At 34.1% G+C, this 23,474-nt stretch overlaps 1 protein-coding gene across 1 annotated transcript in view; it reads left to right on the top strand.

Annotated features, from left to right (window-relative positions):
* The first annotated feature begins 1,504 nt into the window (after positions 1-1,504).
* The window catches only part of LOC144449673 (putative E3 ubiquitin-protein ligase HECTD4), a 68,440-nt gene continuing 46,470 nt past the window's right edge, over positions 1,505-23,474 (top strand). The window contains exons 1-6 of the mRNA XM_078140246.1: positions 1,505-2,294; positions 10,312-10,532; positions 19,960-20,068; positions 21,078-21,234; positions 21,799-21,981; positions 23,117-23,306. Coding sequence (XP_077996372.1) covers positions 1,609-2,294; positions 10,312-10,532; positions 19,960-20,068; positions 21,078-21,234; positions 21,799-21,981; positions 23,117-23,306 — 1,546 coding nt within the window. The 5' untranslated portion in view covers positions 1,505-1,608. The remainder of the gene's footprint in view (positions 2,295-10,311; positions 10,533-19,959; positions 20,069-21,077; positions 21,235-21,798; positions 21,982-23,116; positions 23,307-23,474) is intronic.

Genomic DNA, 23,474 nt, shown 5'->3' with positions numbered 1-23,474 from the left:
TAAAACTGTAAGTTAAAAAACTAAAAGAAGACAGTGTTTATTTTTGTATTTGGTGAATGAAGAAAATGAAAAACAATTTTTTTTAGCACAACTGAACTGAGGTTCAGCATGCTATAGGTATCAAGTCTTGTCTGTCTGTATGTATGTCTGTATGTATGTATGTATGTATGTATGTATGTATGTATGTATGTATGTATGTATGTATGTATGTATATGTGTGTACGTGAACAACAAAGTGAGAAACTGCTGATCAATTGATTTCAAATTTGGTAGGGACATTGCTTATGGTGTATAGATGAAAAATTGTTCAAATGAAAGTGATTCCATCAGTGATTTTCAAATTATGTCCCAAAAAAATGATTTTCTAGGTCATCTTTTACAGTTGAAGTGTATGTGGTATGGTTATATTACATCACTTGGCTAAAGTTCATGGGATGTTCCATTATCCTGTAGGGGGTGGTTTCATGTTTGAGGTGTGTTTCCCTCACTCATGTGCATTCCAGACATTGGATTTCAGTTCTGCTATATTGCCATTGGCAGTATTTTTTTTAAATGGCGTAAAGGATTCATAAGTATTTGCAATCAGTCATTTTGCAACTGTAAGCCAAGCTGTTTCTGTGGTACTGTTGTTGGCAGTATATCAGTAAGTGAGCAATGTGGGTAGGGATTTGGGTGTTACTCAAATATCTTTGGCTTTTACATGGGGAGGAGGGGGAGGGCAAGATATCTATTTTACATTGATGTATAAATAGTCCACGTTTTCTTGTATTATTCTGTTTTTCATCTATCATGAAATGACAATGAATCAACAGATACATACATCTTTCAGTCGTCTTTATACTTTGCATGCAACATATGATATCCTCCTCCCCCTGCCTTTCCCAATGTTTGGCCATAGCCCTCCCCCACTCTGTGTGTGTGTGTGTGTGTGTGTGTGTGTGTGTGTGTGTGTGTGTGAGTAATGTCCACATAACACAAAGAGAAAATAATATTTTATGATACAGAGGCACTACATGTAACAAGTGGTGGTGCCTGCATTGATCTCCACCAACAAGAACACGTGAGTTTGTAAATTCAAGATGAAAATCATTCATGAGACATGCCTTAAAACAATGCATTATGATCAATATGACTGAAAGTACATGACCTCTCCTCACTTCCTGTGCCAAGATCATTACTGTAAATCATGAGCAAGACCACCATAGGTAAGTCAAACTAAGTATATAATATAACACCAGATTCAAAACCAAGGTATTGCTCAAGATTTGAACTTATCACTACACTACCTACGGATAAATTTAACCAATTAATATATAAAAAGTCTTTTTTAAAAGTTTACAGTAAAAACTGAACAATTTCAGAGGTTTCGATAAACATAGAATGGCCCCGTGCTGCATCCTGATCGATGGCCATCGATGGCACTGCTTGTGCGCCCCCTGTCGGTGAGTGCCTCGCTTTGATATGTAAAGGCAAAACAAAATGGCTGCTCCCTGACAAGCCGAAATTATTATTTCTCATTCCGAAAAAAAAGAGGATAGTTATTATCTTCTCCATGGTTGAAGACTTAGGAAGCGCTCGTCAATCAAAGGTGGAATAAGACTTGGAGAAATGGCTTCAACTATAACAGATAATACGCAATGGTTGTCGGTGACCGAGGAAACTCTTTTCCTTCACGATGGTTTATTACGAGTGACCGACATAGTTGAACTTCCTCATGATGTAAGTAGTGGCAATCAAAGCACAGAGCTCGAAAATGAAGTTGTTTCATTTGATTCGAAAAACCCAACAGAGTTATCTGATCGTCTATTGGCGGTCTGTGGGACCAGAAGCAATGCTCATGCTTATTCACGATTGCTGGAATACAGACAGAACGCCCTGAAGGGACTTTGGCTCGCGCAGCGACAGATGTCGAATGCAGACGAACAATCAGAAAGGGATGCAGCTTCGCACGAAGAAACAATTGCATTGTTGAAAAAACAAGGATTGTGGCAACAAACTGAACAGGCCCCATTTTCGTCTCGTGTTAGCCTGTTACTAACGTTTCCCCTGTTGAAATCACAAAGTAAACTTGACCCAACACTTTGCGGAACAACAGCAGAATTGCTACTGTCGTGTTTGAGAGATTGTGCACCTTTGAGCTTGACAAAAGAACCATCGGACTGTTTGAATGGTCTTGAAAATTTACTATGTTCATGGTTAGGTGAAGATGTTGAGGAAGACACAGTTCCCGCAAAATTTGATGTGCAACAGCAGGGAAATGCTGCAGCTACACTTGTTGCACTTGCCTGTGCAAGGTGAGTTCGTCTGTAATGGTGTCAGTCATGTTGACAAATATGGCATTTATGTCAGCATCTGGACACAACACAAAGGCCATTCTTTTCAACACAAAAGATTCTACATAAAAGGGGGGGGGGAGTTGATAATAGATGGGTGGATTCTATTTGATGAAAGGAATTTACCCCACCCCACTACACAGCAAGATAGAAAGTGATATTTGCAGCAACAATTTAAAATTTTTATCCTCAAATGAAATTTATGATTAACTTCTCTTGTTGCCAATGTTACAGCATCACAGGTTTTCTACAAGTTAACATCACAAACAGTACTTTCTAATGGGAGTAAAATTTATAACTCGTTTGCATATAACAGACAGTGTCGTACTAAACTTAAGCAAACTTACAGCTGCAGACAGGCAAGTGGGTGGATCATCTATGTTAACTAGTTAGACTAAATTGATTGTATAGATTTCATTCATAAAACTTGATACGATGTTTTCAAAACAACAAGACACCACTTCCTTTTAAAAGTAGTTTCAAAGCCAAGGTGGTCCTCAGTCAGCTCTGTGACAGTGAATAATTAGTCTTATGTAAACATTGAAAGTACATCATAAAGGTGGGATAAGGACATCTTCTGAATTCACAGCTAAATCATTTAACGATTTTGAGAAAGATGACTTAGAAGTATACAAAAATGCTAAAACATGCAGGCCTTTTCAGATTAGTGTTCACTATATCTGTTTGATACCACCATGAAGAATCCAATAAGAGACTGAATGTTAACGTAAATGAAATGAAGTTACATGCACCATGCAGACATCAAAACATTGGTGCTTGCGTGTCTGCATCTAGTTGTAATGTATATATGTTTATTTTATTTCGAGAAAACGTATCAAGAAATTGTAATCTTGCTATCGTAATGTGTAGAATGTGCCATTTCCTATTGATTCATGTGTTGTTGTATCAAACAGAGCCAGTGAACACTAACATGAAAAGGGCTGTAAGATAATTTGAATTCTTTGACGGTTGTACAAATGTACATTTGTACGGGGGGGGGGGGGGGGGGTGTACATTGAAGTTTACTGTATATGATGCTATCAAAGTGTTTCTCAATGTTAGAAAGTATGTACTAGTGTACTTTTTTATCATTACAACCGTTGGTATCATCACTGATAGCCTTGTGTTAAACACTGATTACATGTCTTATTAGATGTAATCAACCGTATCATGCATATCATGATTTAATTAATTCTTCCTGCACTGATAGAAAACAGCTGAATGTACATGTACATGTATAGTAAATAGTACCGTTTGCAATAGCTTTCTAACTTTTACTACAATCTACTCATTGTTCCAGTTCAGCACCATAAAACATGTCCTGTTTGATTTTTAGTGCTATACAAATTCTTTTGATTGATTGATTGATTGATTGATTGATTGATTGATTGATTGATTGATTGATTGATTGATTGATTGATTGATTGAATGATAGTACTGTTAATGCTTGTGAGTCAGCAGTACATACCATAGGCTTTTCCAAGAAATAGAAAAATCTCAAGTGTTCTTCCCAGGCATGTGGTTTTCCACATTGTGATTTCTCCAGAACAGTAGAAAGCAATTGAACCATACATTATTTTGTTTTGTAAATTTTACCCAATTCCCTGTTTTCTGGAAAGAACTCTGCTTTAAAGGAAACACAAAAGTGTGCACTGCAAGTAGAATTACATTCCAACCTTTCAATGTGCACATCAAGTTGTTAATTTGTCAAGGCAATGTTAATTTTTAAGTCTTTTAAATCTGAGACAGTTGAGTGGCAGCCTAGGTAACCCCACTTTCCATGTATATCTAATTGTAGTTGTGCCTTTAGGATTATCGCTGAATAAAGTAGCATCACTTTTTAGCAGACAGTACTTTTTTTGAACTTTAGTTTCTACAGTCACAGCCAGCAGCTGCTAAACAGTAAACAGCATTTTTTTTGTATCTGTCCTAGATTTAAGTAACCTCATAAAAATTCTTGAATACCAATGTATTACAAGTAGTTGTAGCTAAGAGATGTGTTACCCAAAAGAGTACAGATTTTGTTGTCATTGACAACACAGAAACATTTAACGTCAACTTCCCATTTTCATTAATGTTTACCAAATATAGGAAACTTAAAACTAAATGTAACATCATATAAAATATTGTTCAGAAAGAAAGAATTTAAGATAATAAGATGTTATTCCCCAATATTTTTCTCCATTCAGCTGCGGAAAATACTTGTGACCTAACAGACTTTTCCCATAGGTGATGAGTATTTTGCAGCGGAATGAAGTAAAACATTGGGGAATAATATAATTATACCTCCTCAAGCATAATTTATGAAAAATTGGAAAAAAAATGTGATTTTGACTCATATTTCATTTACTGCCAGATCAGTGATGTAGAAGGACCAGGGTATTATACATAATCTATATTTTCTGTTTAAATACAATAACTTGGCTTGAGTATGGTATAAATAGATGTTTTCCAATATTTGTCTTCCTTCAGCCAAGGAAAATATGAGTGACCTAAGGGATCTTTATTACTACAAGTTGATAGACAAGTAGTGACACCCCTTAGGTCACAAGTATTGAATGAAGAAAAATATTGGCGAAATCAGGAGAATAACATAATTATACCAGCACCAGGAATATAAAAGAAAAATTGTGGAAACTAATGGCAATTTTGAAGATTTTGATTCATATTTCAAACACAGCAGAACCAGTGACACAGACACGCATTGTTGTGACATAGACATGTGTTGTGACTTGTCGTGATGTACATGTAGAATAACCAGAGTATACAATGCATATCTATATTTTTTGTTCTAAATGGCTCATGCATCATGGTATACTAAATAATGTCTTGAAATCAGACATACATTGTACACAATGAGCAGATGAGTTAATCATGTGTGTTTGAAATAGCGAGGTTTGCCAAATACTAAAGGCGTAAACGATATAAAATGAAAGGAAACCTGGCAGGACAGAGCATAAATCAAGCTAATCAAGAACATACTAGTCAGAGTGTATTAGTAAGCTACATTTTGTATTCTGTTGAAACATACATGGGCTTGTCAAATGTACATATATATGCATTATTATATGTACATGTACTACTCCTGAATTTGCGTGTCAACGCCACACAGGAGTGAAAGCCATACTTGAGAATTTATACTATAGCCTAGGTATTCATGTCAGACACATCGGTTGTTTATTGTGATACTTTGTATTTCATCAGTCTACATAAATCTAGTTTAATGAAAGTGTGATCTGACTACTGTATTCCAACTAGAATTGCAGTTACACATGTATTTGCATATACAGTACATGTTTACTAAGCTAGAAAAAGCCTTTTATATAGACTAGTACATTGAAAGGTGTATGTACAGTACGTTGAAAGGTTAGAATGTCAATCTAGTTGCAGTGCAGTTTTTGTGTTTCCTTAGCAGGGTTCTTCTCACATTTGAGTTGTGAAAAGTTTACCAAACAAAAGAATGCCTGGCATTCCCTAATAAACATTGTGGATCTATGGATGAATGAAATGACCCTTTGCATTGCAATTGAATAATTTGCGTAACATTACGTTTATTACGTCAACCAACCAATCATAGACCACAGGGGTCAGGAGGTTTCCAGCTAATGTTTGAGCACCTTTTATACTATTGCACAATGGCGGTCATCCTCTTGGATTAAGGAATCTATACATTGTGCAAGGTGTACATGCAATGTATGTAATAAGGCCTAATAAAAAAAAGTTGTTTGGTTCCGGTTACCCGACCCCCACCTAGTTTTCACGCCGACCCTAATCTTTTTTTTTTACATACTATTCAAGAAAAAATAAATAAAATCGTGAAAATCGTGAAGTCTCGCAAGAAATAGTGGATGCAGACAGGAAACTGAAATCAATATAAAAAAACAATTATATAAAACTGTCCTTTTCCAATCTGTAATGGCTGTACATCTGATGAAAAGAAACAATAACACAGAGACCATATGGAAAACAATGGAAAACATAACTAACTGAGCTAGACACTCACATATGAAAAAAAAAAAATGATTTATTAAAGTAAAATAAAAAATCTACCTACCCCACCTATTCTAAAATTGAAAGTAATCAGAACCACACAATATTTTTTTTATGCCTAGTAATGAATGAACTCCACGAACTAACAATGGATGGTTGGGCATACAGAAATTATTTTTTGCTAATGGTGCAGTATATTCTGCTGTGTTTTTGCTTGCTATCACTCGCTAAAATACTGCCACAGGATACACCGCATCACTTGTGAAAATAACTTCTGTATGCTCCACCATCCATTGCGGATTATACGGCCATTAGGGTTTGTCATTGTATATGCCACTGTATGATAAGATATAACGGAAGTATGAACATTTTTTAAAAAGGAATCATTTTGTGTTTAATAATAGTTCCATTTATGCTTCTGTCAGGGCTTTCCAAATGAGAATAAGTTGGTGATATTGTAAATAGTCATATTAAACTGAACATGTTGATTTTAAAAAAAATAGAAAGATGATGCTGAATGGAAAATATACATGTAGCTTGTGTGTGAACATATCCAGTTGTTACAACATGGGGAAACGTCAACAATTTACTGACAAGAACTACAGTTTAGCAGGCTGAAATAAGTTAATAATTTACATATAAATGTTGAATCTGTATGTGTTGTCGTAAGGCCATACATGTACATACCAATGGACTAAAGCGATACAAATGTCGTATAGTACAGGTATTAGCCAGTTATAACTCCAGTGTTCTCCTCTGGATATAGATTGCAAGGATGTGCCTAATTAATTATTTGCATATTAATTTACATATAAATAAGATGGTAATTTGCATATTGGTTTGCATAGTGATCAGCATATAATATACATGTCTTCAACATTGGCATAAACTCTGATATGTGTATTTTAACACATACATACATGTACAATGAGGATTAGCCATTTCTCTTCATGTGAAAATATTATTATGATTTTGTTATTCAACGATTACTAAAGCTCAAGGATGGTAGAATACTTTTGAAGCAAGAGTAGAATCCTGCCAAGCATGGCGGCCTAGATGGCAAGAATGGTGTTTACCCTGTGTTTTCTCTATAGTGGGGAGAACACTGATTACTCAAGGCCTTTTGTCTGGTACATCCTGTTCAAAATATTGGATATGTAAAATTCACACTACCCTGAGTCAGTTTTAACCAAATAAACAAACCATCTGATAACCTTAAGAGATAAGTCATTGAATGATTGACAGTGATAAATTTAGAAATTTAGTACATGTGCATCTAACGTTACAATTCTTGTGGCTTTGTGATTTCTACAACTGTACATGTAGGTCTTCTTCTTCTTTTTTTATCGCTGTCAAATTACTCCGCATGTAAACTTTCATTTTAGAACACGAATACAGTAAATTCACAGAACCCAGTTGGTCAGAAATTATAAAAACATGTATATTGTATTTAAACTATGAACAGTCCCTGTAGTATAGTATTTCAAACAGAACACATACATTTTATTAAACCAGTTATTATAATATACAAAATGTATATGTTTCATTATATTAGTCTAGCGGCTATATGTGGCTTCGGTTCTCAAGATGTTTCCACAGATAACCCTTACAATAGTGTTTAATGACTATCGTAAATATAATTTTATTCTAAACTTTTAAATTTAATTTTAGAAAATAAATACACTTTATAGTGTACAGTTTGTATGACAGATTTCATGTACTAAATATGATAGGAACCAATCCTGATAGGAAGTTGCCAATATCTCAGTGACAAAGTATTTATCTTAATAAAGACCTTGCAATATTTTAATCAAGAACATAAAAGGTTGCCAGACAACAGCCATAAGGTCATAAGATCAAAGGTCACTAGCTAAGGTCATCAAGTTGACCTGCTACATGTGTAAGGCTGTTCTAATCATATTAAAATATATACTATTTGTGCATTATTTGTTAGCTGAAGATTTTGCAATATTTTGTGAAAAAAATACCTTGAGTATTCAAATATAAAATGCTGTAAGATATATGAGTAAGGTCATCAGCTAAGGTCATGAACTTTGACCAGATTTAAACACTATCAGTAAATCCTTATGTATATATTAATTATGTCCTCCGCTCCACTGTCTATGATTTGCAGATCACTCTACAAACTGAACACTGAAATTTCCTTGAAGTTGATTACAATTCTAAAAGTACACAATATAATAAGAATTTCATCCGACAATTTCCATATTGCAATATTAATTAATTATTAACGTGAATATCTAGGCTGGTTTTTTCATTGTGGTGATAATTGTTGAGACATATTTCTATAATCACTGATGATCCTTCTTTTCAAAATGTATGATGATGAATAAATTACATGTACACACACTTTCCAGGATTAAGAATATAATTACGTTATGAGTACATGGTACGATATCATATTTTTACCATTCCATCCTGGACAAAAGTAATTCTAAATTAAATTTCTATTCTTTACATGACAAATGAGAGGATGTCACTACTCTACATGTATGAAATTAAATATTTCCTGGCGACACATTATAATCGCTATGTGTCTACTGTAATAAAACTACCGTAAATGTGAAAGAAATGCAACAAGCAGCATCCTGTATTTGTTCAACCTGAGTGCATATTCTATGAGTTCAATTCTTTTCAAAGATCCAATGTGTTTGGCTACTGTAACTACTACACAGTTCTTTTCAAAGACTGTGTTCAGCAGTCAGTGTTTGCAGACGGAGAAAGTCGGAGCTCAATTCTGACATTGTCCTGTGAGAATTGAGCTCCATCTGTACATGTAACAAACACTGTGCCATGATGTAATGATAAAATATTGGTGTTCTCAAGAGTCAACACACTGTACGAGACGGGAGAAAACTAAAATGTTAATGCATCAATTGGAATTATCATGCAATATTTGTGCATCAAAATTAGAAGGCACACTGCATATACAGTATTGTACATTGTAGTACTTTTCTTTATCTTTACAGTGACTGACCACAACAATCTTTATCTTTAGACAGTTAGCATCAGCTCTCCATCCCTTGAAATATTCAAAGGATTCAAAGGAGTGGTGAAACATATCAATAGCCTCCACCTACACACAATGTTATATACTAGTCCTGTACATACATGTACATGTACCTGCAAATCGGATTATTTCACATGTACATGTACTTAAAATACCTGTGTTACTGAAATAAGGAGATTTGGATTTATTGAAAAAAGGAAATACGATAACACTGCTTGTATTTCACTTTCCTTAATTTCAAAAGGCATTAATGGAAATACTAGATGAAAAGTATTTCATATATATTATATATACTTATAAGTTTGATGCTTCTATGATGCATGGATTGTGGATATTTATCATCATACAGTATTACACTATCTTACAGTTTAGTTCTTTGGTATCGGTTGTAATTGTAATCGCAGAAAGGAACTTTACAAATAAAATTAAAATGTTCATTGGTATTATTTATGGTAGCTGTGAAGTGTATTTTTACTATAGATTATTTTCACAGAAAAGAAGAGATACATTAAATTTTAATAGAATAGGCCTTTGCAAAATATGCCATGGTGGCGCTCTACTTCCTGTCTGTGTGTACATTGGGGGGATACATGGTATAGGTTACTCAGTTAATCATAGAGCATTGCTGCTTTCCTCGATGTCTGCACAATACGAAAAACATCCCTGATTTACACTTCTACAGAATACCAAGTTAAGAAACGGTACTATGAGGTGATGATACCCCTAATTTGAGCAAGGGCGCTGTATTCTCAATTTCCTGTTTGCAGTCTCAAATGGTCTATTTAAAGGAAAACTGAGAATGGCCATAGATTGTAGTAATTTATAGTACTGACAGTTCTTTGGAGTAAGGAGGAACATTGATTTCAAGCAAAAGTGTATAAATAAGATCAAAATAAATGTGTCAGATTAGTGTTTTGTGAATCTTCTAATTTGTCTTTTCACTTTCATATTCTTCAGGGGTTCCATGAAGACATTCATACATACTGTACACCTTCTACAGAAATTACTGACTGCACTCCCAAACTTACCTGTGGCTGATGTGTTATATAAATTATTACAACTGGAAGGAGGGTCAGGCATTCCATCGTCTCTCATGGGAAGTAAACACGTTGTATGTTGGGGCTTTGAAGATATGCTAAGTGATGCGGAAAAATCTGGTGATGATAAGGACAGCAAAGGTATGTACTATCGTATATATAAAGTATTTGCCATTATTGTACAGTAAGTGGTTTCTTCCTTGCAATGCCTTTTTGTGTCATTTTTGAAAATGATGATTGAAAAAAGTACTCTGGCACACAACAGTGAGTGACTACAGGTATTTTAAAAGAGGCAACTCAAAAACATGAGATCAAGTTGAGTTCAGGGAGACATGGAGATTATAGAGGATTATGATATGGTTTTAAGAATTTGACTCTAATACCTCTACCAGCCAAGTTTTTATCACCTTTAACTGAATAATCTCCTGTCTGAGTTCCTGTGACCCAGATCTACATTTGGATGTCCATTTGTAGACTGCCTGGTGTATACAGCATGTGTTACATTTAGGATAAGCTGTATGAAGTACATGCAAATCGAAACAGTATGCAGCCCCTGGGAGTCACCATGCATTATTATGTGTATGAACTTCTCCCTGGGAAAAGATATTACAGCAGGGAGCAATTACTAGCCAGGGTACACAGGTACATTATATCATGCAAAGGCCAAGTATGTATGCATTTGATCATAACAATGTGCACCAACAATATACATGTACAACATTGATTCTGTTGACTAAAATGGTCAGAATCACCCTGTGATTTCCCGATACTTTCTTAAATTTAGTATAATTTATGCAGGTATAATTATGAATCTCCTATATTTTTCTTCATTCATTTGGAAAATACCTGTGTCGTACATTTAATGTTTTTTTTTCAAGACCCCAGTATGCCACTCTTATTTACCTCAGTTAAACAACAAAAAGTATGGGGTATAGGGTTCTAACTAACTGCATAGGTCTATAGAAGTGAGCTGTATTACCAGTATGACAGTTTACTAAAACTCGAAAAGATATGTCAAGTTTCTGTACAGGAGATTCAGTTTTGGTGGGGAAGGTTTCGATTACTTGGATACAAATCATCCAAAGACTTGATTGCCTACTAAGACTACATGTAGAAATTGCCATGGTTGCATAATCAACATAATTTGGTTTCCACATTCTCTCAGCCATGGAATGATTGATATGAAACAATATAAATCATATTAAATGAACTATAGTAGAATTACATAATTTTATACATAGGTACGAAATATGTTATGCAACTACGAATGTATGCTATAGCCTATAGAATATATACATGTATATGTTACTGCAAATGAAAGCATAGAGTCTAATTCCCAATACCTCCAATAGTATTTTATACCTTATACTAGACATACATATAGAACAAGAAGGTCAACTTATTCTCAGGCGCACCTATACTAGACTGTATTAAAGATACGTCATGTTGTTCAGCCCTATCAGGCTTTTTAAGTGAGTGCTGGCTGATAGCGTGGCACAAATGTTGTATCTTACAGACTATGCCAATACTAATGCATGTGACTTGAAGCGTGTGGCGCGAAAGTTAAGTTGTTGACCAAGAAATAGAATGTTCGTTATTTTTATGATGCAACTTGCCAGAAATATTCTATTTCAGGTACCGAGAATTATAGACACACAAGTCACAACTTTTGTAAATTGAAAGTGTAATTACCTAGATTCACATACAATCATTTATCTGTTAGATATCAACGGGAGTCATTTCGCTGGTCCCTGTGTACATTGCATATGTATGGAGGTTACCTGTGAGCTTGAGTACATGTACCTCTTACCTGAGATAACTAGTAATCACAGCTCACGCTTTTATTGGCTATGATAACAGGCGAACCCAAAATTCACTGTGAAAAATTGTGGGAATGTACATGTATGCATTCCCATGGTAATACAGGTAATGCATTCAATATGGTTGATTCAAGATGGCTAAATTACTAGTTACTTGTTGTCTCACACAAACTGATAGGTCACATGATGCCACAGGGACCAGAGAATGGCAGTTGTTTGACTAGAAAATCATCTGATACAAAATTGTACAAATAGCTCTAGGCATGTTTGTACATGAAATATCATAATAATATGTCTATTGAATACATACAGTGTATATGTTAATTAGGAATTATCTGGAGATGGAAATACCCTTCATGAAGTTACTATATTTATAGATTTGTTTATCAGATTCATAGAAAAAGATATGATTTCAGATCAACTTTATACTATTGTGGATTGTCGTTCTAATTCATTTAATTGCATCACTGCAAGACTAAAATTACAAAATCGCAAACGTACATTTTATACTTAATTGGTTTTTGCTAAAAATTACATTCTTGTCGTCATCTCAGCAACTTTGCCTCAAGACTCCAAGCCAAGCATGGACTGATATTTAATATGTGTATCTGTTTTCAATTGTGTAAGATTATATATCTGGACAAATGAGTCTGTTTTCAATTACTAATACTGCATATAGATGTTGTTAGTGGGGCAAAAATGAAGAAAAAAAATGTTTTGTTTCCGATAACATGACTTCAAAAAATAGGGTAGGTAGGTCAGAGTTTTATTTTTTATTTTTTATTTTTTGTTGCGAAATTGCTTTGTCCAATGGATAAGATTACTCAGTTTGATGAGGTTTTAAAGAAGTAAATGAAGACAATTATATGTGTAGTAAACAGATACAATATACAGAATGTATTGTATGAATTCAACTTGCAATTTGAAAGACTTGATTTCTCTGGAATGGGATTTTTAAAAAAAGAATTGACCAAAGATACTTTGGCAAGAAAAATTATACAGTAATAGAAGTATAAAAGTCTCATCATTTACCTTTTTTTGAATGTAAAAAAATGTGTAGTGTCGGTGGCTTAAACTAGGGCCGGTCGGGTTACCGGAAACACACAATTGTTTTGGCCTGATCCTAGTTTGCTGTGAAAAAAATGGTTTCATTGAAAAAAAGAGACAGTGGAATGTATGTTTATGTTCTTCTAAATTTATTTGTTGAATTTTAATTTCATACTTGCACTTGTTGAATATAAGTATAAGCAAATATTTCACATTAAAAAGTAGTCAAACTGATGCAATATGATTGTCACTTAGTATTTAAAGAAAATTTTTATTTCATAAATTATCATAACCAACTTTGTATAAAAATTATTTGACAAACTATTGAAAATATGTATAATGTGGCACTGCCAAAGATGTTTATTGAAATGTCAGTACATGTACTTTATATGAAAGGTACATTTACATTGCAGCTGTAGGGCATGGATTTACTGATTATTGTCAACCTTTCAATTATTGTGAAAATGTGACAGTGTATAAAGACAACTAAATGTATACAGTGTTTTAATCTGTATGAGTAGAGTGTGTCTGGAAAGTCTTTTGATTCATTAATATTTGTCACAATGACAAGACAAATTCATTGATCTTTTACAGGTGGTACAAATGTACATGTAAGTTATAGTTGTAGGATTTGGTTATGGTGGTGGGTGGGGGTAGGGAGAGGAAGGAGCCTATCAGTGTTTCATTGGTGAGTTGGGGTTCAGGAGAGAAGGGACCTACATGTATTGGTGTTATACTGTGGTGGGTTGGGGTGAAGGAGAGAAGGGCCTACATGGTATTGGTGTTATACTGTGTTATACTGTGGTGGTTGGGGTAGGCAGGGGAAGGAACCTATCAGTGTTACACTGTGGTAGGTCTAATAGGGTAGGGAAAAGAAGGGCCATATAGGTGTTATACTGTGGTCGACGGGGTTAAGGAGGTGAAGGAACCTATTGGTGCTATAGTTTTTAGACATGGTTGTTATTTTATGTTATGGTGTATTCTTTGGTTATGATGGTTTAGATGAACATGTCTTGGGAAATCAGCTGGAATCTGTTGACATATACAGTAATATTGTGTGGCCAAATTTCAGTCATACATTATATTAATTGACTCTTATTTACATGTAACCATACACACAATTACCATGTTCTTCATATTATCAAATTTTTGTTTCTGTTTTTGCTTTGTCTTTGAAGGCAGTGTATCTACCGGTAGGTATGATGTAGTCAGGGCAACCCTGCACAGTTGACAAAATGCATTGAAAATTTAAAAAAATTTAGACGTACAATGCATTTAAAAAAATCATAGTGAATATACATGTAATATATTTTCACACTTGTGCTTGAAAACAAGTTTTATGATCCTAGCTGTAAAAATTTGAGGCAATTCATGTTTTGTGAGTCAGAGTGATATCTAAAAATGATCATATAATCCATTGAATGAATAATGAACGTAGAGATAAATTGATCTGATTTCAATTTACTTCCATGTTTTAATATTAAAGTAAAGTAAAGCACTGCAATCATCATGCAGAACCCTTGTACAGCTTACATTGTATCTGTACATAATATTATATATTCATTCCCATCAGCTTATCTGTACATCGTATATTCATGGTGAATAAAGTGTCTCATTACTTGCATCAGTGAACAGTAGACATGGGTATAGCTATAATTGTATTAAAAGTGTCAGCCTTTCTTGTAAGTAAATGCATGCCACCTGAGGTGCAATAAGACTTCATCAATTAGACATTATTTGCATGTACATACATGTACAATGTTTTTTGCTATGGTTTTGGAACCCTGGTAACACTAACAATGGAAGGAAATTGATAAAACTTACATAGATTCTTATACCTTTTATCAGAATTTTGTGTTAGAATCCTTGTAAGAGTCTTTGGAAATCAGATAGCCTATCTGTAGACTTGAGAATGGCTATCGCTAACACTATAATTTTGCTATCCCAACGGACATTTCAAATTTTTTGAATTTGCTACTGAGTGAAAATTTACTGCAATACATGTACCTCTTCTATATGTACATGTACATGTATAATGCCTATTTAGGATTAAAATAGGTAACAGCAAATTGAGTTTGGATTCTGAGCGGACTCTCAGATTAGTACTAAAACCTCAGAACCAGACACCAAATCTGAGCTAAAACACATACATGTTATTGTAAAATATATCCCCATGTGGACAGGACTACATTGTTGTACAGTTGTATCCAGCCATTTGGTATTGTAATCAACCAGTGACCAGTACATGTATGTTATATGATATAGTTTGATCATTTCTTGGCAAATACAGACACAGTGAACATTATATATGTGTTTAGTTTACCTGTAATAAGAGTCGGAGTTAATAAGACTACAAGAAGTGTGATGTTTTGAAATAGAATTAGTACATGTACAGTACATCACATCTATCAAGCTGATTAAAATCGGATGTGGGAATATGACTTTATTTCCTTTGTCGCAAGTTTGTGCGTTATCCTTTATTTTTTATTTGATGTCCTGAGAGTTGACCACATGTACCTTATGAAGGCTTATAAGTTGACAGTTATAATTAAATCTGATGTACTGTAGGGATAGTGACTATGATACATTGTGTACTGTAAGCTACATTTTGTACTTTCTAGATTTCCTTTATGTACAAATGTACATTTACTCAAAACTTGTCTATTCCAAAGAGCATTCATGTGAACTGGGAGCGCCATTGGGCATCTTTTGATGGATATCAGGCGCTTTATAAATTTGTGTTTATATGTATATTTATATTATTTACCTGTTTATTTCCTAAATGTATATTGTTGTTTCGTTTTTATTCGGTTGCTCTGAGAGTTGATAGCCCATAAGCTGGACCTGATGAAGCCATCAACTACTCTAGTTGCCAACACATCCTTTGAAGTGCTTATTTTATTTCCAGTCTGGTGTTATTACTGAGCTAACCTCTGGGGCTAGCGTAGTGTTAACACCCTGGTGTATGCAATAAACCTTCTACATTAGTTGCTAAATACGTTGTATCCTGTTCTGATGTTTGCTCTGAGTGAGCCCTGTGCTGCACATACACGTAACTGACTATATTCTGGTTTTACATGTAATACCAGAATACAATCAGAGAGAGGTATGTAGTTGCTGGTGAATGTGTGTTATCACTTTGTTGACCTCTAGCTGAACTTTGAAAGGGTAATATCGACTTTTACAGCATGTCTGCATTTTTGTACATGTAAGTGATAGTGAGTAAATTGCAGTAGAGATATCCATAAGAAATGGAATAGTTAACAAATAGAAAAAGAGATATGGGATAATGAGTGGATAGGAAAACAAACCAGTGTGTGGCTGGCTAATAATGGGTTAAACTGGTATGATTGATATGATACAGACATTCTATGGATCAGACTCATGTTGTGTATGTCAAAATACATATACATGCTTTTCTCATGTCGAGGTCTTGTGAACAGTTTTGCTAAGGGTCAAAATCCCATGTACAGAGAAAAACAGTCGCAATTAAGTACAAAAACAGGATAACAACAGAGAATGTATTATATGTGGTTATAAGAATCCAAGGATTGGAATGTCACATACATGTATGTTTCTAATTTACCAAAAAGTTCATGATGCCAAAGTTACTATATTTCAATATCCTATTGATGATAGTACATAATTTACACTTTAATATGATACATTGAAATGAGTATATCCAAGATCTGGATGTTTTTGTACATGTATTGTTTTAAATTTGTATGAACGTTATATTTATTCCTAACTAACCTATTCACAATGTAACCACTACTCAGGGAGTCATAGCCAAGAGATTTGTAACATCAAGATTAATATCCAATGAATGATTTGATGTGACAGTATTTTGATGCACACATAAATTGTTATTGTCCTCAGAATTACATATAGTACATAAACCTGTCATAGTAATATGCAGCTGGTAATATGCATATATTAAATTGTAAGCAGAATAACTTTTTTTTTAGTTTTATTTGTCATACAAAGAATGCACACATACCTGTGTATGAGCATGAAATAAGTACAGACATTGCCAGATAAGAAGATAAAAGAGACAACAGTTATGTTTGTGAAACTGTGTGACTGGAGACTGGCAATTTAGAATAGAATAGAATAGAATAGAATAGAATAGAATAGAATAGAATAGAATAGAATAGAATAGAATAGAATAGAATAGAATAGAATAGAATAGAATAGAATAGAATAGAATAGAATAGAAAAGAAAAGAAAAGAAAAGAAAAGAATAGAATAGAATAGAATAGAATAGAATAGAATCTTTATTGCATCCATTAAGAAAAACTACATTTCTTCATTGGATTTTCTGCAAAAACTGTTAGGTGCTAAAAGAAACTAATAAATATATCAACTAGAGTAATAATAGTTGACTCAAAAGAAAAAGCTAATCGGTGGCCAGTTCCTATTCAGAGAGGTTAGGGGTTAAAGCACTCAAAGGATTTTGTGTTTACTAGTGACAATACAAGAACAAAGTGAAACCAACTGTATATGGTGAATGACCATTAGTAGCAAACCTTCTAAGGATACACATACACATACACAATTGTTACTGTAGATGAATCGTATAGAGTATGGTAACTTTAATACAATGTATGTCATATCTTTGCTCATTGATAGCTAAAAGAGAACTGACCAAGTCTTAACTTTTCTCTAATTCTAATTCTTCTTACGAGAAAAAAATAATACTGGTTGTGCCCTTTAAAATTGGCCCCAGTTTAAATTGCATTTTTGCTGGACTCGTCAATACAAAGCATGTGAACTCTGGTAGATTTTACAGACTTTATGCAAGAAATATATATTCTATTAGCCCTGCTCCTAAATTCCTATATAGTTGTAATAGATTAAATGTAGGTAATAAACCCTGAATACAGGGAACACAAAAGACTACATAGCCTTGCTTTTATTTGTAATAATATTTTAGTAGAATTAAATAACAGGATCATGTTAACCTATTACTTACTTTTGAGCACAACTGAACTAGTTACATTGTAAGTAGTGTTACATGTATACAATGTACATGTAGGTATGGTGAAATGTCATCTCGCTCCTGGACTTCGTGACTTCTGTCTTCCTAATTGTAAGGTGCACAAAGTGTGCCCCAAGTAGGATGGGGGGGGGGGGGGGGGGGGGTGAAGTCACAACAAAAATGACGTGTATAGTCACCCAGCAACTAAGTTTCTGCACATAGCAACAGTTGAATGATTGAGAGAGTATATTGCATAGGTACAGTACAATGTACATGTAACAACAACAAGGGTGGATTGGCATGTGGATAAATATTTTAAAAAACAGTATTACATAAACTGTACAGTCGTGCTACAAAGCCATTGGCACTATTTTTTGAGAGTGTGTCTTCTACACAGACTTGTTGTCGAGTCATGAGATGGCATACTGTGACTGGTTAAATGCTGTGTATTATATTGTAAGAGTGTTCCATAGAGTGGTTTCAAGAGAATTATCGAGTATATCTGTAATTTGTCATGTGTCACTATAAACAGCACTTAATGAAATCCTAATAATGCTTGATATGTTTAGTAGATAATCATTTAGATCCAATAAAAAGCCCTTAGTATGTTCAGTATTAAGTCCATTAAAGTATAGGTTTCTGTTTATGTCCTACATTTGTATATGTGTAGGCGCTATGAACCGCCTGTACAATATACAAAGTACATGTACTGTCAATGCTTTTTGGTTTCTGAGAATGTTTCATTTTCAAGCTGCACTAACTGCAACTGGAACATTTTTTGAAACTGTTTTGTTAGATATAATGACATACTCATAATATCGTACACCCTGTGCAGTATTGAATCACTTGTGGGTAAATGTATTTGTGGAGTAGCAGTACACATGCATGTACAATGTACATGCATTATGGTCCAATATATCCAATGAAGTTAATTTTTTGGGTCCTTAACCAAAAAACAGTGCCCAGATGCAACCATGATTTCAACCTATTACTGTTGTACACTGTACTTATTGATATAACTGACCTGTCCTCTAATTAACATGTACATTGTCTAATTTCCCAATTGGTATTTTAAGAATTTTCAGTGAATGAATTGGTGATTGTCTAATCAACAAAATAATACTCAAGTTACAGCAAGTGCATGTTTAGACCAAGATATATTTTATATTATCTGATATGTTTTTACTCACAAATTAAAAATGAAACTCCCCTGGCATACTGTCGATATACATTCAATTATCTTTCTCATGTTTTGATCAAATCTTATATATTAATTCTGTCAGTGAGATATTACAGGGTTGGATGGAGATTGAAATTACGTGTATATGTACAATGTTTCCAGAGATACATTTCGTAACCCTTTAGCTATACAAGACTTCAAGTTGATGGAATTAGTGTATGATTACCCAATGCCTTTCCTTTATAGATATCAAAATAGGCTGTATAAACCTCTAGCCGTAAAACACGTTGTTAATGGAATTACTCACTACATGTACTTACTATCCATGCATGTTTCTTTTATAGATACCGAAATAGGTTGTGTAACCCTCTAGCCATACAAGCAGAATTCATGTTGATGGAATTATTTTGTGTACTTATTATCCATGCATGTTTCTTTTACAGATACCGTGTAGGTTGTGTAACCCTCTAGCCATACAAGACTTCATGTTGATGGAATTACTACATGCACTGATTATCTATGCATGTGTTTTCTTTATAGATACCGAAATAGGCCGTAGCATAACTACCGATGGTAAATTCCTCTATACAACTAATTCATCAGGTCGAGGCATATCCAAGATTGGGTCTGGATTACATGGTACATTAAGGTAAGATGAATGGACATATAAACTACTTTTGATGATGACAATGTAGATCTTTCTAATACCTTGACAATCTGCTTTTAACATCATGTTTGAGTCACTGTTGCATCTCAAAGGGGCAACCTGTAATAAATTTTAACTAACATGAAAAGAAAACCTACAATATGTATGTACATGTAGTTGGTGGCGAAAGTCCATTGCGATCCTTGGTAGAAAATATATTGAAAAAAATATAGGGAAAAACTACCAGGAAACTGATTGGTGAAAGTGTACATTGTACATTAATATTTGCTGGAAAAAACTACGTGGAAGCTGATTGGTCAATTCATAAGGAAAACTATGTGTGATTGGTCAACATGCATGTGATACAGTGTTTGATAATATTGAAATGAAGATAGGTGTTATTGGTGTAGAAAGATGTCATTAAATTCTGTTCTTTTATTAATTGTATTTATATGTTACAAGTTAATACAATGTATTAGATCTTTAGTCTTCATATCTGAAAATACATCCATCCATCCATTTAATGAACTATTTATTGTCAACATATTCGTTGTCACTGTAATTATCAAAGTTGTTAACATCTATACGTTATAGTATTGGCATGACTGTTGTTTTATTTCTGAAGCATTATAAGATATTTGGTGTGAAAATCAACAATTTTTGCTGTAACAGTCTGGATGGAACAATAAGACACGGAGACTTATTTCAAGTGTCTACACCTATAGACTATAGTACAAGATGTTACACTCTGCTGATGTGATATTTCTGTTAGTATCTCTATATTTGACCCTGATTTACCTCCTAAATCAAAATTTGACAAGAGAAATGAATTTCATTTGTTAGTCACACAGAAGTATGGTGCGAGAGGAGGTGGGAGGGATTGTATCTGCTATGGAGACATCTGTTAGTCACACAGAAGTATAGTGCTTGAGGTGCTTGGAAGAGTGTGTCTGCAATGAAGACTTGCTTTTTTTAAAATTATTTATGTTTTGTATATTTTTGAATGTTACAGGGGTTATGTGTATGCTCGTAATCCTGAACCTGAGGCTGGTTGGGTGGCATATGGAGATGGATATCTTATACACAGACCGGCTGAATATGACCAGAGACCAGCTCAGTTTATCCATATCATGGACCCTAGTACACTTAAGGTAAATCAAACCATAAAGGTTTTCATGTCAAGCTTTCAAGAAAATCAAGGGTTCAAGTTTATAAAACATGGCATCTTCAAGTTTATAAAAATTATTATAAAACTGTCCAGTATGAATAGAAATTATTATAAATAAGATGAAGAATATTATTAAAACTAACATGCCAACTTTAGTTAAAAAATTACAGCCTGTGAATATTTTGGGTTCGCTGTCTCCAAGACAACCCTTTATCAATGTTAGATATATGTTAGTGTCAATGATGACCTCACCAATACTTCTGCTGATCACCATCAGATAGACTTCTCAATTACATACAATAATAATAATAATGATAGCACTTGTCAAGCGCCATATATCCTAAAAGATCATAGGCACAGAAGACTGCAAAAGCGATACAAACTAGGTTTGTGTTTTGAAAGGCTTGCAGTATAAATACAGATCAGTAAGTGGAGAGCAATGTTAATGTTTCACTAAATCAATATATGTTGTATTTTAAAGTTGTAAAAACTCATCAATATTACAAGACTAGATTTTTGTAAGATGTCGTTTAATTATTATGTATGTATATTTTGAAACACACAGATGAAATGTTCACTGTACACTCCTGAATTGTACCTGATTCCAGACAGAGCCAATTTTGCTACTATACAACTATGTAGTGATGGAACATATTTCTATTGGGTATGGGTGCCTACTCCCACTGTTGGTATTGATAAATCTGCAATGAAAGGACATACCGTCTATCTTGATGTTTTTAAATTAGAGGTAAGGAAAACAGAGATTTATGTATATGGCATTTGTCTTCCCATATATGGTCATACATGTGTAGGTCAGCATTAGGTCACACTGTCTACCTTACTGTCTACATTGATGTCTTCAAATCAGACAGGAAAATGAGACAAGCTAAATGTACATGTATGTACCTGGCATTTGATAGTCTTCCTGTTATGTAGTGTTGGGTCATAGGTCACACTCTACTGGAATGTCTTCAAATTAGACATAGGGAAATGAGAGACAAGCTAATGTACCTGGCATTTGACAGTCTTCCTGTGGGTCACAGGTCATGTTAGGGTCAGAGGTCACATTCTACCATATCTTCAAATTAGACATGAAAAATGAGAGAAGCAAATGTACTCCGCATTTGATAGTCTTGCTGTTATTTAGTGTTAGGTCACAGGTCATGTTAGGGTCAAGGGTCAAGGGTCACACTGTTTTCAAATGAGTGGTGAAAAACAGAACATAGTCTAGTGATTTAGTTTAATTTGAATGGTCAGTGTAAGAGTCATAGGTCAGTCTGTCTGTCTCAGTGTCTTCAGTTGAGAGGTGGGGAGAACAGAAATGACTTTGTTGTCTCAGTCTGTTAATTAATAAATTCCCAGAAGTCATGGAAACTGAAATGTTAAAAAGAAGATCAGCCATACCATAGAACTCCTATTGCCAGTCACCCAGACTTTCTCTTGTGATAAGTCAAATGGCAATTTCTTAGTGAGATGGAACACAAAATATTCTTTACAAATGCAAGAAGGAATGTTCATGGACTCTAGGTTCACTGTTAATAAAGAAAATATTCTACTAACAGAGCCAAAACATTTTTTGGATGTGATACTCACATTTTCACAAGCATCTCATTATCAACACCAGGTGTGTATTACAATGGGCTATTATCGAGACCCCAGCTGTTTCTCCCAAGCTTGTTTGTGTTTCTTTTTATACAAGATACATTCATGACAATACTGATGAGATGTCACCAAAAATTTTAGATTTACTTCCAATTTTTTTTACTCTATGAGCAAAACTTTTCATGAGTAACTCCTCACAAAATGACATTAATTAATCGTGGTTTTAGAAACTTTTACAAATTTGATGAAATTATTGATTAAGTTAATTGTGATATTTTCAGGAGAGAGAGGGCAGTGTTGTTGGTGTGCCTATCACATCTAGAGTGATACTACAACGGAAAGATGAGTCTTCTAAGAATGTTACTGATACACTTCTCGCTAAACTACGTCCATACAGAGCTAGTACAACGGCAACGTTAGTAGCATTGACTGGTGGTTCACTCACAACAACTACCACTAAAGAAGACCCAAGTAAGTTTTTGATAGTGATTAAATCAACCTTTCATTAAATATTGTTGGTAGTGTCTTTAAATAAATTCAAAGTTTATGAAAAATAATTATACATAGTCATACTTGGTTATAGACAGTCATACTTGGTTATGTAGTCCAACAGTGCTTATAAAATATGCTGAAATAATA

This window comes from Glandiceps talaboti, chromosome 18 (assembly GCF_964340395.1).
Source record: "Glandiceps talaboti chromosome 18, keGlaTala1.1, whole genome shotgun sequence".
Taxonomy (NCBI): domain Eukaryota; kingdom Metazoa; phylum Hemichordata; class Enteropneusta; family Spengelidae; genus Glandiceps; species Glandiceps talaboti.
The sequence above is the reverse complement of the archived record's forward strand: the minus strand, read 5'-3'. Positions and strand labels throughout refer to the sequence as shown.